Source organism: Schistocerca nitens, chromosome 5 (assembly GCF_023898315.1).
Source record: "Schistocerca nitens isolate TAMUIC-IGC-003100 chromosome 5, iqSchNite1.1, whole genome shotgun sequence".
Lineage (NCBI taxonomy): Eukaryota > Metazoa > Arthropoda > Insecta > Orthoptera > Acrididae > Schistocerca > Schistocerca nitens.
The window spans coordinates 550640947-550658352 of record NC_064618.1 but is presented as its reverse complement, the minus strand read 5'-3'; the positions used below and the strand labels follow the sequence as shown (position 1 = coordinate 550658352).

The 17406-nt window shown below is 38.6% G+C and overlaps 1 protein-coding gene across 1 annotated transcript in view; it reads left to right on the top strand.

Moving 5' to 3' along the window:
- LOC126259653 (activator of 90 kDa heat shock protein ATPase homolog 1-like) overlaps nucleotides 1-5889 on the top strand; it is a 123872-nt gene extending 117983 nt beyond the window's left edge. The window contains exons 9-10 of the mRNA XM_049956585.1: nucleotides 1501-1637; nucleotides 5552-5889. Of these exons, the coding sequence (XP_049812542.1) occupies nucleotides 1501-1637; nucleotides 5552-5639 (225 nt within the window). The 3' untranslated portion in view covers nucleotides 5640-5889. The remainder of the gene's footprint in view (nucleotides 1-1500; nucleotides 1638-5551) is intronic.
- The last annotated feature ends 11517 nt before the right edge of the window (nucleotides 5890-17406 follow it).

The following is a 17406-nucleotide window of genomic DNA, read 5'->3' as shown; positions in this document are numbered from 1 at the left end:
TGAACTTTGTTCCACTTTGATTGTCAAGACTGTCACCTTTGCATATTACCTACAATACTAAAGAGCACTAAAAAGTCTGTTGAAATAGATTTTTATTTCATTTATTTGTAACCCATTTTTAATTCATGTTTATGTTTACATTACTGTGGAAGTAATTACTTTTGAACTACAGGTGCTAAGTTATGTACAGGGTTTGGTCGAAAATATAAAAACTGCAAGAAATGAATTCTTCAACATAAATGCAGATGTTAACCAATACTGCAGGTTGCACTGTTGTGTTTTACCACAGATGGCACCTGCGCAATGCCCTTAATAAGTTGAAAGTGTCAGGCACAGTCAGAAGAGTGTTCTGTGTAGTTGTGAGTGTGTTATATTGGAGCCAAGTGATTTTGAATGTGGGCAAATTGTTGGTGAGGCATTGTATTGAAGATTGATACTGCGTAAAGGAAAGCAGAAAACATCATCTACTAAGTCATAATGCGGACAAAAGTGTGTTTTGAGTGATTGTGATGGGCAGTCATTGAAGAGGATTGTGGCAAAAAATAAGAGGATGTCAGCTGCAAAAGTCACTGCAGAACTGCATGTCACACTCACGAACCCTGTCAGTACCAAAAAACATGAGTGTAGCTCCATAAGCAGGGAATTTCAGGGCTAGCTGGAATTCCAAAACCGCTCATTGGTTATGCCAATCCTGGCAACAGGAAAATATTGTGCTGGAGCCATAAAACCTGGATTGTGGAGGAATGGAGGAAAGCCATTTGGTTAAATGTGTCTTGTTTTACTACGTTTCCAACTTCTGGCTGAGTTTACATCCTAAGAGTGAACTATGGAGAGTGTTCAGTGATGATTTTGGTAGCCACATCGAGGTATTCCTTGGGCTCATGGTTGCTGTGCAAGGTCACTTTATTGCTAAGGATTATGTGACCAGTTTGGCTGATCAAGGTCATCTCGTGATACAGTCTTTGTTCTCCAATGGTGAAGCTGTATTCCAAGATGGCAGGGCCCCTGCTCACATAGCTTGCACCGTCCAGCACTGGTTTTGTGAAGGAAGGGTGTGTGATCGCTCTCCACCTCAATCATCATTACCAGAACTTTCCATTATTTTGCAGGAAGAATGGTATAAAATTCATTTGAAAACCATACAGGACATGTATTTATCCATTTTGAGATGACTGGAAGCTGTTTTGAATGTCGACAGTTTTCCTACACCATATTAGACATGATAACATGTTATGTTTTTGGTGTTTACATATTTTTATCCATCAATGTATGTGGATCTTGTTTTTGATTTTCTCCTTCACTTGATACACCAGAATGAATTTTCATATTGCAACTGTTACATTATTGCAGGTACCCAAATCAAAGATTTTTCAGACATGAAGAATCAGCAGTTGGCCTTATAGTCATTTCTCATCTGTTCTAATTGAAATAGAACAACTTTTGCGTGACATCTGCACCATTCTGAAACAGTTATCCTATTAAACTGTTATATTATTGCAGGTACCAAACTCAAAGATTTATCAGACATGGAGAATCAGCAATTGGCCTGATGGTCATTTCTCAACTGTTCTAATTGAAATAGAACAACTTTTGGATGGCATAGAAGTAAAACTGACTCAAGAAAGTATTCCTGAAAGGTAAGCAGTGGCCTCTACATAACACTCCTGGTTTTCATATTGCTGAAGTGAAGTGTAGTTTATTGACAAAATTCTCTAAGCCAGATTTGTATTCCTTTGTGAATTTTATAAAACAGTCACAATGATGATGATATCAAAGTAGTTTTACTGTGAAGAGAATGTTAATGGTGTTAAACATTCTTAAAAAGATTAATGTGGAGTGCTAAAGTCCCAAGGACATAAACAAAGGCACCACTTCTTACAAAGTTATATCCACTATGCAGCCTGAAAACAGCCCTTTGTTCTCATATACATAAAATATATACTAAATTGCAAGTCTCTCAGCTCTGTCATTACTTTTAAGATATTATTTGTATAATGTCAGTCACCACAAGTGGAAGATGTGTTTTGTTAGTACTCCACAGTCCTCACAATTTTGACTGTGGAAAACTGAATCTCTGGTGTTCATCTGTGGTATGTTAATGTAGAAGTTATCACAGAGTAAGCCACGTAAAAAGTCCATGCATTTTGCGCATTTCTTTTTTACATATGTAAGCCAGCTTGCACAGTGTCCTTCATGTGAGACTGCTTTTCCACATAGCATCCAATTCAAAGTTCCTGATTATAATATTTTGTTGTTTGTGTCACTTTTGTGTTATTTTCCATTGATTGTGTCAAAAATAGTGTGTATTTTGATTGAAGCCTTTTGTATATTTTTGAAAATTTGCAAGTACGATGCAAATTCACATTACATCATTAGTTGTGAATTTAATTTGTGCCTCTAACAATAGCTGCACAAATATAAAGTCAGATCTTAATAATATTTCAAGGTTGTGCAATGGAAAGTTGCTTTAAAAGTTCAGAAATGTAAAATTATGCACTTCACAAAATGAAGAAAAAAGCACTATACAGTCAGTGTCAACGTGTCACCCCAAGTGAAAGGTGTTCTTTTTTGGTGATCCACAATTATCATGATTTTGACTGTGATAAACTGAAGTTGTGATGTTCATCTTTGGCATACAAATACAACAATTTGTAGGGATATGATATGGACCAATCACACAAACTCTCTCTTACATACATCAGGTGGCATACTTCATTGGCTCATTAGTAGAATACTAAGAAAATGCAGTCAGTCTACAAAAAGGAGACTGGTTACAAAACACTCTTGCAGACCATCCTAAGATTAGACTAACATGGGATATTGAATGTTTACGAAGATGGGCAGCACAAATGGTCACAGGTTTGTTCTGCCCATGGGAGAACATCATGGTGATAGTGATAAAACTATTCTGCCAAATACTTAGAAGATACAAGCAAACTCTCCTGTCAAAGTCTGTTTACAAATTTTCTTTAATCAGCTTTAGCTGATGTATCTAGGAATATAACATTTTATGTATTGGTCCCTTAGGGATCACACATACAAGATTAGAATAATTACAGCGCACACACAGACATTTATGCAAGAATTCTTGCAGGGGTGCAAGTGGGTCACAGATTCCTAATTTCATATATTTTTCAATCATTCACTATGCAGTGAAGACAGCTGCCTTTTTTGTGGAAGAGAGGTGTGGGCAGTTGTATTAGTCACCACTGTGACACTTTGATGTGCCTGATGTTTTGTAGCTCCTGTTCCACCCATATGAGGCACTGCATTGTATGGAAATTGTTCCTTTACTCCATGATCTATGTGCAGTTTATCAGAGTCAGACATAGTATGATTACTTCAGTGTAAGCACATGCCATCCTGTTCTTGTTATTGGATAAAACTACCAATTGATGAAGGAAGGAAGATTAGAGTCTAATGTCCCATTGACAGTGTGGTTATTATAAATGTACAATATCATGCATGAAAATTTCCATTATGTTAGCATTTTGGCATTGTTTGTGGATTTTGTAGACAGGTTAATTAAGTACTTTTTGTTAACAAAGATAAAAATATTGTAAGCTTCCATTAGTGGTCAAAAACAGACCATATAACAACTTGGTAAATGTAAAAAGTATTGGCCACGTCGTAAGATGTTATTGAAAGAGATGATTTGAGTAATAGTTATGATTATAACAATAATAGTGTTTTACAAACTTAACAAGCAGAGGGCTGTGGATATTTAGAAGATTGTCTGTGCAGGTACATTTTAAATATTAAAGCATAAAATGTTAATTTGAATGTAATATTCTAAACTGCTGAAAACAAGTTTTGCATCACCTTCAAAACTTCTGTAGTTTGTATTTTTTGGATCAGATACCTCTTCTTCAGAACCATTTCGACAACAGTAAATTTCAATGTATGGTGATATGTGTATTGAAGAGAAAAGTGAGATTGCATTACCAGTGCAGTTCAGTTGACCACACTGTGTCTCGAGTTGTGAATGGACCAATGCAGCATTTGTTCACTCTAATGCCCATTAACATGTCTCAAAGGATCATTTTAAGATTAGACCATGTGCACATTGTTACTTGAAAGGTTGTCACCATGGCAAGTTTCCTACAAATTTGCATACACAGGAGTAACATCATGTGAACATGCAGCTAGTGTTATGTCATACAAAATGTTAAGAGATGTACCTTGTAATGGTTGCCTCTGTCTACAACATAGGACTCATAGGTACAGCTAGGAGAATGCAACAGAACTGCATGGTGCCTTTTTGGAAACAATTCATAGTGCTGTGTTGATCCAGAAGGCACACAGCTGTCTCCTCATAACTTTTGTCTCTAGGCATCCATTACAACCAACAGTATAAATTGAATCAAGTTTGAGCACCATTGTCCCAACTTGTTGTGGAGAGATTACCAAGAACGATCCAAGTAAATAGTGATTGTTTACTGGATACTGTGCCATATTCCAGGCTGATTTGCTTCCACAGTGTCAAATATATGTTTGTGGCACATAGTAGTCATTGACATGTGGTGTATACTGCTTTCAGCTGTCAACTCTGTCAAATGATGACACTGTGTTGAAACTAGTAGCAGCAGAATAAAGTATAAAAGATATCTTTCATACATTTTGAAGCTGTGGAGCACAGTTGAAAGAAAGTTTAATAGATTTTAATTAAAAAAAGACTGTTTATTTTGGTTATTGTTTTGTTTTCATTTCACAGTGAAGTTATTTTTTGACAGTATTACAAAAAGGATAGATTACCACTTACCATAAAGTGGAGATGTTGACAGGCACAACAAAGTGAACGCTAAATAAGAAAGCTTTTGGCCAAAAGGCCTTCTTCTGAATTAGACAACACACACACACACACATTCATGTAAACACATCTTATACACATATGACTCCTGTCTCTGGTTGCTGAGGCCAGACTCTGGCCAGTTTGGCCTCAGCAGTGTAATATGTTTGTGAGTTGCATTTTCATAAATGTGTGTCTGTATGTTGTCTAGTTCAGAAAAGGCCTTTTATCTGAAAGCTTACCTGTTAAAGAGATCTTTTTGTTGTGTCTGCTTGAATCTCAACATCTCCACAATATGGTGAGTAGCAATTATCCTTTTCATAATACTGTCATTATTCCATACTGGATTTTACATTATTTGAAGTTATTTTTTGCTTCTGTAAAGCCTACACTTTATTTCTCTGCTTTCCTTCAATCAGAATCCACACAGACATGCAGGAGATACAAAACATTTGTGAGGAGTTTATTGACAATTGATTTGATAAAAGTTATAGAAAAATTTTTATTGAAAAAAATACTATTTCGTTATTTTTTTTTTTTTTTTGACACAAGTTTGGCACATATTTTTGTCAAATTGTCCATAGTCCCCTTTCACTTTTACTTCTAACTGTTTCTTAATGAGGCAGCTGATATGGGTGCTCTTAATACTTGCAGGTGGTAGCTCTCAATATTTATTGTATTGTGAAATATACCATAGATTCTTATATGTTAATTATTAAATTGTGGCATTAACTAAATAACATATAGCTTCATATTTTTTAGTCACTTGGATACTATGAAGGACAATTGGAATCGCTACTACTGGGATGCTATGAGAGGAACTTTTGGGTTTGGTGCATTCCTTGCATGAATATGATGAATTATGGCAAACAACTGTGGTGAAGAAATGCTATCTTACAATACTGTGACCATATTTGACATTTGCGATTATTGTGATTGTTAATACAATTTTACTCTACTGTGATTTTGTATGTAACTGTAATACACTATTCTTTTGTCATTTTAGCTTATGAGTAAGGTTAAGTATTATTGCATTTCCTATTAATTGGTCTTTTATCGTAACTTAATTTTGATAAACAGTATAACAGTGTAGAAAAGACTATTTATTATTTGCAATAAAGGTGTTAATTAAAACATTCATCGTGCCTGTATCATATGTCGGACATATTGTATGGTAGCGTGACAAAACCAGTACTGTGAAGATGTTTAATTTGAAATTGACTTTCTCAATTTATGTATGTGGTGTTATTTCAGAATTCTTACTGTCCATGTTAGAACAGAAAGTGAAGCATTGCAGACATCTCTCCTTCTATCTCCTTTTGTCTTATCCTCAATTCCCATCCTTTGCTCTATCTTTCTCTCCCACCAACTGTAATAAAAGGAACATTTCATTGGGATAAAAGAGAAAAAACTGGCATAAAAGGGGGGAAAAAAACTGGCAGTGAGGCAGTATGGAACTCATGAGAAAATTTTTACAGAAAATAAAATGGAAATTCCTACTGGCTACAAGTAGTCAAACTAGATAAAAATGATGTCTTTCAGTTATTAATAGGGTATTTGACTCATAATTATTTTCAGCATACCAGAAACTTTTTCTGTAAGAGCACCAACCTCTGTTTGTGAGATCATATCTTGTGATAAAATTAAGTAAGTCAATTAAAAAGCTGCCATTTGTGAAGGGTGTAAATGTGACAATCTTTACATAAATAATTCTAAAACAGGCAAATGGAAGAAGTGATAAATTAAAGTACAAAGTAAGCTGATAGCTCTATTAGAAGTATGAGAGGAATTATGTGGAACAAAGAATTCCTCCAGAAATGTAAGTAGTGAGTTACCAAGCACATTATGTAGCAACACCGTTGTGCAATGCAGAAGCCTTGGACATGAATAAAAGGGGAATAAAGCGAGGTGAGAGTAAGTGAAATGAGGTGCTTCAGAAGTCAAAGTGATGCAACAAAAATGAAAATGATGGGAAATTAAAGTGTCAGGTACCTGAGTAACCCCTGCAACATAAGACTGGTGTGGGTATGTGAATAGAATGGCTGAGAAGAGAATGCCAAGGTAGACACATGGAATGAAGACTGTCTTGTATTTAGAAAATGCAGTGCCTGAAGGGCAGAGTACAGAAGCCAGAACAAATAAGGTTATTAGAGAGTACAAGAAAATTCTGCTAGCAGGGTGCAGTTGGGCATGTCAGGATGTTGACATGGAGTTCACATGATCTTATGTGAAGAAGATGCGAGGCGTGGCAAGACATTGGCAGTGGCCATATATGGTCACATGTGGGGCCTTGCAGGATAGTGGCTGGAAATGTCAACATGGAATGGAAAGTGGGGCCTGTCACACAGTATAAAGGTAGAGGTGGCAGTGCCCGACAAAGTTCAGTTCAGAAAGTCGGTCCAAGGGGGGGCCTCCATACAGGTGAGGCATGGGGCCTGGACTTGTAGCAATGTTTGCTGTGGCCCAGCTTGCGCTCATTAACCACATACTTCTGTCCAGTGGAACTTGATATGTCAAAATAGAGTAATTTCATTGAGACATTCATTTGCTTTCTGCTCAGTTGAGCATTAAAGATTGCTATTGTTCAAATCTTGCCTTTTATTCACTTATTCCTAGACAGAGCTCCATAATTCTTTCAAAACGTTGTTAGCCATCTTCACGTTAGCTAACTAAACGGACTTTCCTTAGTCTCTTACGTCATTAAGTATCTTTATCACTTGCTGTACATGACAAGACAAAGAGCATGTTCAAGAACACCTGCTAGAACATGGAAGACAGCGTTTGGAAGAATGAGAAGGCTGGGTCAGAGCGGTCACAGAGTTATATCTCGTCTTACGCACACGTCGGATCTTAGTTGGTTGACAGGAGCATGGAGCACAATGCACTGTTAACATAAGCATAGAAAATTATCTTTTATTCTGAGTACTGATAACATCAAGAAAAGAATGAATACTTATCTTTCTGGTAGCACTTGAGCGTATGAGTTCGTTGTTAATACAAATACACAACTTATGAATTATCCAGTTGGGCTTCAAACTGTGAATGATAATTACAAAGTCCATAAGCCCTGGTCAACAAGTACATGAGAACTCTGAATATCAAGTACAAGAACAAGTCACAAGTGAGCATGAAAGAAACCATTTTCATAGCTCAAATACATCCACTGCTGAATGTTGGAGTGAGAGGCCCCTCGCAAATTATTGGCAGTGGCATAACACCATTGAAGCAGCAACCCTTGGCTGCCACAGCGGTTGTGGGAAGTACAGTGGTGATTAGCACAACACATACTTCAAACCCCCCTCCCCAAATTTGCAGGTCTGACGGCAATGTGGATGTTGGGGGGGGATAAAGATAATGATTGGATTTTGAGGCATCATATACCATTGCTGGGGCTTCCTTCTACAGCTGACTATAATTAACCCCCCCCCCCCCCCCCACTGTTCAATGTTTTGGAAGCAAGTGCAATGGGATGTTCTGTTTTGCCAATTTTGTAGGATAAACTGCCTCAATGCCATGTGACGAAGTATCTACTGCAATTACAGCTGGTTTAAGTGCATCATAGTGCATAAGGTAAGATTGACAAAGCAATGCTTTCTTTCAGTCTTTGAAGTGCTTTGCACGTTTCTTTATCCAGTGAAATAGAACACTTTTTTGACTTAGGTGGTGCAGAGATGTAGCAATTTGTGCTGCATTAGGAATAAACTTTATGTAATAAGTAAGTTTTCCAATAACAGCTTACAGTTCACATATATTCTTAGAAAATGACAATTCATGAAGTGCTTGTAAATGTTTAGTTGAAGGATGAGTGCCATTGACATTGATGATAGGCCACCTCAGTTAAAACTGGGAAAAGATAGTCCAAATTTTGAAGGTGTTGTTCCAGTATCTGTCAATTGATGATAATGTCATCAAGATAATCAAAATAAGAAGGCATCTTGGACATCACTCATATGAGTAACCATTTAAACAATGCAGGTGTGGAAGCACTTCCAAACAGCAGGTGTTGATATTGAAAAAGCTGACATGAGTATTCACAACAAAAATTTCCTTTGTTTCCTCATCCAGTTGTAATTGAATATAGGCATTCATGCATGAAGCAGAGAGGGACTTTCTTGTAATTGAAGGCCTTCGTGCATGAAACAGAGAGGGACTTTCTTGTCCTTTGCAGGCAGACCGGTTTCATCTGTCGTGTGTGGTGACAAGAAGCAATCCTTCCGAACATGGGTGACTGGGTGACATAGAATTTCACACATGACTTTGCTTTGCATGCAGCTGTAGCAGATGAACTAGCATTGTGCTGGTGCAGCAAATGCTGTTTGTGTTTACTGCCATGAGTGTGCTGTGCTTAATATCAAGGGATAGGGTCAGGGTGTGAGCTGTTTGTCTGAAATGAAGTGATAACTGGAAAGCTGAAATCCCACTCTTAAAGTCTTGTACCTCTATTGCACTAAGGCTTGTCACTAAGCCTGGGTTGCGATACCCAAAATTTCAGTCCCCAATCTCTGATCTGAAAGGTTATGAATAATAGTGTCAGGAAGCATTTTGCCCCAGAAGTGCCACAGACACAGTTGAATTTAGTTCCTAGTCATGCCCTGCAATTCTGCTGTCCATTCTTTTATAAGCACAATCACTACAACTTTCTGTGTGAAAAAAAAAATTATATTGTGCAACAGCAACATGTATTTGACTTTTGAAAAATTCATCTAGCTTTGCTATAATGATTTCATAGAGCTGGGTTTGGGGCTCACCAAGGAGAAACAATTTCACTAGTAGCCATGAAGTGAACACTTGTACACATGAAAAGAAAAATGCATGAAGTGATTCACCTTTTATTTTATATGCATGTGCATTGAAGTGTTGATATAGCTGTGTTACATATTTCTTTCAAGTCTCATGTTGCTTGTAGATCTGACGGAAGGATGGAGACAACAGCTGAACTTCTACAGTTGTTGTTTCTTTTACCTTTTACTGTTGGCTGTTTGAGCTGCCACAAGACATGAAAAGGCTGAGAGCAGTTCTGAAATTTATTGACTCTGTAACTGAGCAAGAGACGTTAGACATTGCTCAGCACTTAGAAGTTGCTCTTCCTTAGGATTAGTTGCCATTCTTACTTAAATATTGTACACACACAGAATTCAGTAAAAAGAATTATGAAGTGTAAAGATATTAAATATGTCTCCTGCTCAATTCCTGTGCTCCTGAATCCAACTTCCAGTCATCCCATCCTCATTGCCAGATGTTATATCTTGTCTTATGCACGCGTGGGATCTCAGTTGGTTGATGGGAGCATGGAGCATAATGCATTTATAGTAGAAACACAGTCAATTAATTATCTTCTGTTCTAATTATTGATAACAGTAACAAAAGAGTGAATATATATCTTTCTGGTAGCAGTTGACTGTACAGGTTCCATGTTAAGAGAAATACACCAGTTCTGAATTATCCAGTCAGGCTTCACATTATGAATGATAATTACAAAGTCTGTAGGCTGTGATCAAGCATATGAGAATATTGAATAGCAAGTACAAGAACAAGTCACAAATAAGCATGATAGAAGCCATTAAATACATCTGTCCCTGCACCTCGGAGTGGAGGGTGCCTTGCAGATTATTGGCAGCAGCATAACAGCATCAAAGCAGTGTCCCTTGGCCATAGGGACTGTTGTGGGAATTGCAGCAGTGACGGTGGTGGTCGATACTGCACTGTGTAGGGATAAAGATGTGATGTGGAGACTGGAAAAGGTGAAGAAGCTTTTGCTCTAAGCAGACTGTCAGTGGTAGGAAACTGCACAAGATAATGATGATGATAACTATTTTTACCACGTTGTTAAAGTTTTTACTGATACCCTGACTCCTGTTTTCCATGTAAAGCAGAATGGGAATGATAGATTGGTACTCACTATAAAGATGACACGGTTGAGTCGCAAACTGCGCAATGAAAACCCAGTTACACATTGAGCTTTCAGCCAAACTCTTCTTCAGGAAGGAAACACACACACACACACAGATCTATACCAATAATGAAAGCTGTGCAATGGTTGCAGCAGAGCTGGTATATGACATGCATGCTTTCACAGGTGACCCATCCTCTGATGGGGTAAGACAGCCTGTGACACCACAGCACTTCGCTGGGCAGGTCTTGGGCCACAGGGATATGATCCCAACGCAAGGGGTTGGGATTGGGAGTAGCATAGTGATGGACTAGGATGTTGTGGAGATTGAGTGGGCAACAGAATACCATTTTAGGAGCAGTGGGAAGGATCTTGGATAGGTGTCCCTCATTGCAAGCTACGATGAGAGATAATCAAAGCCCTGAAGGAGAATGGTGTTCTACTATTCCAGTCCAGGGTCATATTGGGTGATGAAGGGGGATGCTCTTTCATAGCTAGTTCTTTGAGGTGGTTGGAGGATTCAGCGTGTGTGGGGATATCGCACAGGAAATCTGTTTGCCAATCAGGTCTGGGTGACTGCCTTCTGTGAAGGCCTTTGCGAGACCTTCAGCATAATGGGCAAGGGCGATCTTGTCACTGCAGAATACCATCTCTGGGTGGTCAGACTGTATGGAAGGAATGGTTTGGTGTGGAGGGGATGGCAGCTGTCAAAATGAAGGTATTGTTGGTGGATGGTGGGTTTAGTGTGGAGAAAGGTGTGGATGGAGCTATTAGAGCACTGGAGGTCAACATCCAGGAAGGAGGCACACTGGCTTTGAGAAGGACTACATAAAGCAAATGGGAGAGAAAGTGTTGAGTTGTGAAGGAATGAGGATTGGCCCGTAAGCAGGTGGGCAAGAAGGGTGCCATACAGGTGCCCATGGTTGTGCCACTGATTTGTTTGTATACTTTACCTTCAAAGAAGAAGAAGTAGTGTGTTACGATGAAGTTGGTAAGGTATATGAGGTGCTTCCTTTCTGAAGAAGACTTTGGCCAAGAGCTCAATATGTACCTGTCTTATCATTGTGTCTGTCTGCAACTCAATGTATCATCATTATGGTGAGTTGCAATCTTTTCTTTTTATAATATTGTTGGTATTCAAAGCTGGACTTCCCGTAGAATGAGAAAAATGGTTTTCTTCTGCGGATCACATAAAATCCTCCCTAATAAATGTGCAGTGACAGATTCAATGGCAATCTCAACGCCTGTTGGGAGGAGGCATTAAGCCTCTGCTTACACTTTTTGAGATTAAATTTGATTCAAATTATTCATTGGGATGAGGCTGTCAATCAGGAACCAAGAAAAATCGAAACATTTGTTATTTCAGCAATTATTTTTTTCATTTTCTTGGAAGATTGAAGCAGTTGGAAGATTACATAAACTCAGATTGCATTTAAATATGTTTATCCGCTTCTTTTAAGAACATTTCTTTATATTTATAACCTTGAAGGCTGTTAGGTCCTTTTATCTGACATATTTGCAACTATCATTAGCATGTGTGCATTTTAATACTAGAAGTCAACACTGTTTCACTCCAGCTCGAAAACCTACTGGTAGTCCTAGTGAAACGTGCACATGAAAATATGGCACAAAGTAACATCAACATTTGCATTTCTACTTCAATAGCCACCTTGTGGTGCATGGCTGACGTTACTTCAATCCCATTGTCACTATCACCTTATTCTGTTCTAGTAACAAATGGTGTGCTAGAAGAATTACTGTTGGTAAGGTTGTGTATGAACTCAAATCCTCTTAATTTTCTCTTCATAGTGCTTTTGCAAGATATATGTAGGAAAAAGCAACATTTTGCATGACTTTTTAGGAGTGCATGCTCTTGGAATTTTAACAGTAACTGCCATTGGATTTTGATGAACATCTCTGTTATGCTTTTGCATTTACTGAATGAACTTTTGAGAAATTACACTGTAAATCAAAAAATAATGGGTCTTTGTGACTATTCATCTGCAGTACATTACATTTACATATTTTGAGGTTCCACTGCCTATCCCTGCTGTAAGTGTCAGGTCTGTGCATGTATTCATGCATTTTATTACAACTTTCAAGTATTCTCTATAAAAAAGCATAATCCATAAATGTCTTGTATTTTGTGCATTAGGTGACAGCAGAACTGTATCGAAGACTCCCAAAATTCAGTGAACATTGTGTCAATGTGGGCACCTATCTCCTTCTGAGTATTTTGCAGCTAGTAGGGTATCACAAGACTGTTGTTTGTGCACTACAGGTTGACTCCTACAGAAGAGAACTTTGATCTCCAGACAGGTCATGCTATGTGAGCAGAAAACCTACTCCAAGATTCTGTAGCAGATTGACATCAGCACTGTAGGCCTAGAGTTGGACACATTGGTTTGATGATCCTTCTTGAAAACTCAGATGACTTCTGCATCTTTCCAATCAAAGGTGATCTCTCTACTGGCTTTACATAAGATCATAACTTCTTAGGATTTCTTGTCAGATTGGAATACAGAATTTTATTTTTAAATTAACTGAATGCTTCACACATGGCTTTCCTCATGCTTAATTTGGCTTGTTGTTTGTCAACCAGTCTTCGGCTTGATTCCACTGTGAAACTTTCTTTGTATTTGGAGCAACTTCCCTTAAAACATGCCAGTGCAAGGCATGTTTTCCAATGCTCCTGAAAGTGATCCATTTATGCTGAACATTTCCAGTTTCAGAGATGTGTGTTTGATACTGACCACTTAGATAATCTGAAATCTTGTTACTGGCACACCTACTACACAGATTTCTCTAGAGTGACCCATAGTCAGCTAATATGACCTGGTCATATGACTCAAAATGTTCTGACCTGTTTGTAACTAGAGCTAAGTCATTACCTTCAAGAATCAATTCTCTTACTAACTGTTCAAGGTAATTTTCAGATAACCCATTTAGAACAATATCACAGATGTCACATGACAGTCCCTTTCTCCACCAACACTGCAACCACTTGACTTACCCATTCTGCCACTAATCCGACTTCATCTCATAATACTACAACATAATATTTTGATAAATTTTATCACATTGTTTATGGCTGTAAACACACCTTCAGTACCAGTGTCTTAGTGATACATTGAGTCTTTAAAAAATATTCAACTTATTTATATCATCTTCAGGAATAAAGATAGGGCTAAAAAACATGTGCTGTATTTCCAAAAGAACCATCCGCTTTACAGGAGTAGATATTTTACATGCATGAATGTACAATCTTACGATGAAAGTTTTCTTTCACCTTTGACAGATGTTCAATGTGCCTTACACTGGACACACGACAAAAATCTAGACAATTTTCAGACTTGGTCCATAGTTTTGTGAGAATGACCAAAGTTGCTGTATTCCTTGTTGTTGCCCTGGAGTTTGGCAGTTCACTCAGAGTTGTTGGAATGAGACAAACATTGCCAGTGACTTTCATAACCCTCCACATATTGTGAAATCAGGCTACCTTGTAAGCCACTAGTGCAATGTGAACTTTGTATGCCCCTTGTGGCCGGTCCATTGCTGAGGCAGCTCACTGGTAAGAAGTGCTCTTACACGTGTGTGCTGGCTCTCAGTCCTTTTGAAAAATTAAATTATCAGCATTTTCTCACACTTTCATAAGCATTTAGCTCATATTCTGAAAGGATGTTGAGTGTGTTAAAAGCAGTCTCATCATTAGTATGAGTGAGCCATACCAGCAAACATATGAACCAGCAATTTACAACTGGTGCCAGTATAAACATTTTGTTTTTATGCATAAGTTATGATGCGCCCCAATTTTCTTTCATCATTCATGTAAGAGATGTTGAATAGTCTTGTGAAATGAGATTAAGTTCCTCCTGCCGGTTGCTCAGGTGGGATGAAGTGACCCTCACGCATCTTCGGATTGGGTTGGTTCAAATGGCTCTGAGCACTATGGGACTTAACTTCTGAGGTCATCAGTCCCCTAGAATTTAGAACAACTTAAACCTAACTGACCTAAGGACATCACACACATCCATGCCTGAGGCAGGATTCAAACCTGCGACCGTAGCTGTCGCGCGTTCCAGACTGTAGCGCCTAGAACTGCTCGGCCACTCCGGCCGGCTTTGGATTGGGCACTGTTCTCTTACACACAGCTTTCTGTTATGGCGGAGGATCCCCCATTTTGTGATGCTTGTGTTGTGCACATCTCTGCCCACTAAATTTTAGCGGAATGCATTTTACACCGTGATGCAAAGGCAGAAGAAAAAATTGGTGGGGATCTGCCCTCTATTTTAGCTGATGATGAGACGAGTGTAGCTAGTACTTTAAAGTTTTGTGATATGTCTGGCCTCTGGTGTATTGCAGAGGTTTTAGTGTATTGCAGAGTGGCTGGCTCCTCCCTTTTTTCCCTTGTGGTCAGCCAGTCACTTCCATCTGCTGTATTGTTTTAGCTCATTCTACCATTTTCTTCCTGTGTTGTCCATGTTTTACTGCTGATGCCATGCTTCATCCCATGCTTCGGTGTGGGTACGTTCATAGTTTTCCAACCTTTGTTACCTGTGTTTTACGTTCTGTTTTATCTTAATGTTCTGGGTATTTTCTTGACACCCGTCTCAATCTGTTTTTGAGTGGGCACTGAAGACTCTCCATCCATCCATCCTAATCTTTTTGAGACACATTTTACATTCCAATTTCACTTCTGGTCTGAACCATCTTTCTGTTCCTAACATTAATGTCATTTGTACTGTATATGAGACCTGTTCTGGGACCTTTCCTGGATTCTCCTGCTGCTAACTAATATAAAAGGAAAGATTCATTTTTATGAAAAGAGTACATACTTTTGGGGAATGTGAAAGTGGATCTTTTCCTGAAAAAAATTATGGACATTTGCTGCACATACCCAGGTACCCTAATAACCACATCCTTTATGTAGCACATACTGTATCTATTTACATTAGCAACAATCTGCAGCTGGCTGCATCCAGTGTCTCAATAGGCAACTAGCAGTTCTTCTTCCACAACTTGGATGAGCCTTCCCGACAAGCATATCATGTGAACGCTGGTCTCCTTCCCTGGCAAGCCTGTTTGTTCTCTCAGCTGCTCAGTCAACTATCTATTGTTTGAACACCTAGTGATCAGCAAACACACCTTCTGTGTTGGTTCGAACCTTTCAGGACCATTGACTCCAGTTTCAACAGACATAGCTTCCAGTGCTGCTTAAAATGTATGGAAGAAATTCAGAATCTCTTATTAAGACTTAAAGGGATATACTTGCTGGTCATTTATCATTTACATCCTCGACATAGATATTCGTGACCCTGCCACTGTTTATCATTCACTCTCAGGTGCGTGAAGTAGCCAGGATTATCAGAAGGTGCTGCAAAATAGGGAATATCAGTAAAGTTAGAGACACCGCATGTCACTGTAGGTGCCTCAACACCACCACGGCCTGGGACAGCACCCTAAAGTCTGCTGACTTACCGTGCAGCTTCTGTCTATTCCTGAGCAACACAGAGGTAGGGGCTACTGTTCCTGAGCAACAGGTGTAGCCCCTACCCCTCTTTACCTGCATTCAGTTACGCAACAAGGAATAGACTAATAAACCAAACAGTCACTAAGTACAATTAAAATATTGCTGCTATATACTTCCTGGAAATTATTCACTTGTCAACATCTAGAACACAACTTATTATGTACTTGCAGCATCTGCTAATTTAGGTTGAATAAGGCACCATGGTACTGTGCTCCAAAGTGAGATAACGTAAGACCAACCCTCACAAAATACACAAAAAACTAGAAAAATGAAAAACTCTACTTGTCGCAGACAATAAATAAATAGCTACTGACCATTTCCAAGAAGATGTCCACAATAAAATAACTAAACTAGGTGCTCTATACAACTAAGGACACTCTCCACTGCTGCTGGCTTCTGTTCATGTCATTGACTGAAGTACAAATCTATGAAGTCAGCTCATGTGACAGTGACATTTGGAAAATACATACCTAATGTATAAAAAGCTTGAGAACATTATTTGATTCAGTTACTTGTCACTTCTTCACAGAAGCAAATAAGAAAATGAGTTAAGCACTGTACAGGGTTATTCATAAGTATATCTGGGGTCTCAGAAGACAGCTGCACGGTAACTACAAGACATATGGGGTTTCGGAAGACAGCTGCAAGGTAACTACAAGACATACAGAAAAATGAAAACTAGCCAAGTTTCAATTCAAAATAAGCACTTTAGTGGAGCTGAAGAGCACATTATTAGAAGGCAAGTGTGTCAGAACACGGCATGTAAAAAAGTACTACAAATTCTGCAAGGCTAGCTACTTATGTGGTTCGAAGTTAACAGGCCAGCTGGGACTGTCACAAAGAAGGAAGCACGTGCAGGAATAATTTGTCAGGAGCTTGAAGGAATAGGTGACACTTGAAAGGAGACAACTCCAAATACTGTAATCAACTGTCTGATACATTCTACACAAACATCTGTATGTAAAATCGTACCAGCTGCAGTTTTTATATGTGCTGAATACTTGGGACAGTGAGCTTCATTCTGTCTTTTGCAATGACCTGCAACTGCTATGAGTGGAAGAAGGTTTTTCACAGTTGCTGGTTTTCAGTGGTGAAGCCTTTTTTCATGTATCTCAGACACATATCTGCAACAATGGCTTATGCGACAATTACAGCAAGAAAGTGAAGGCTTCATTTGAAACAAGACTGTGCTGCACC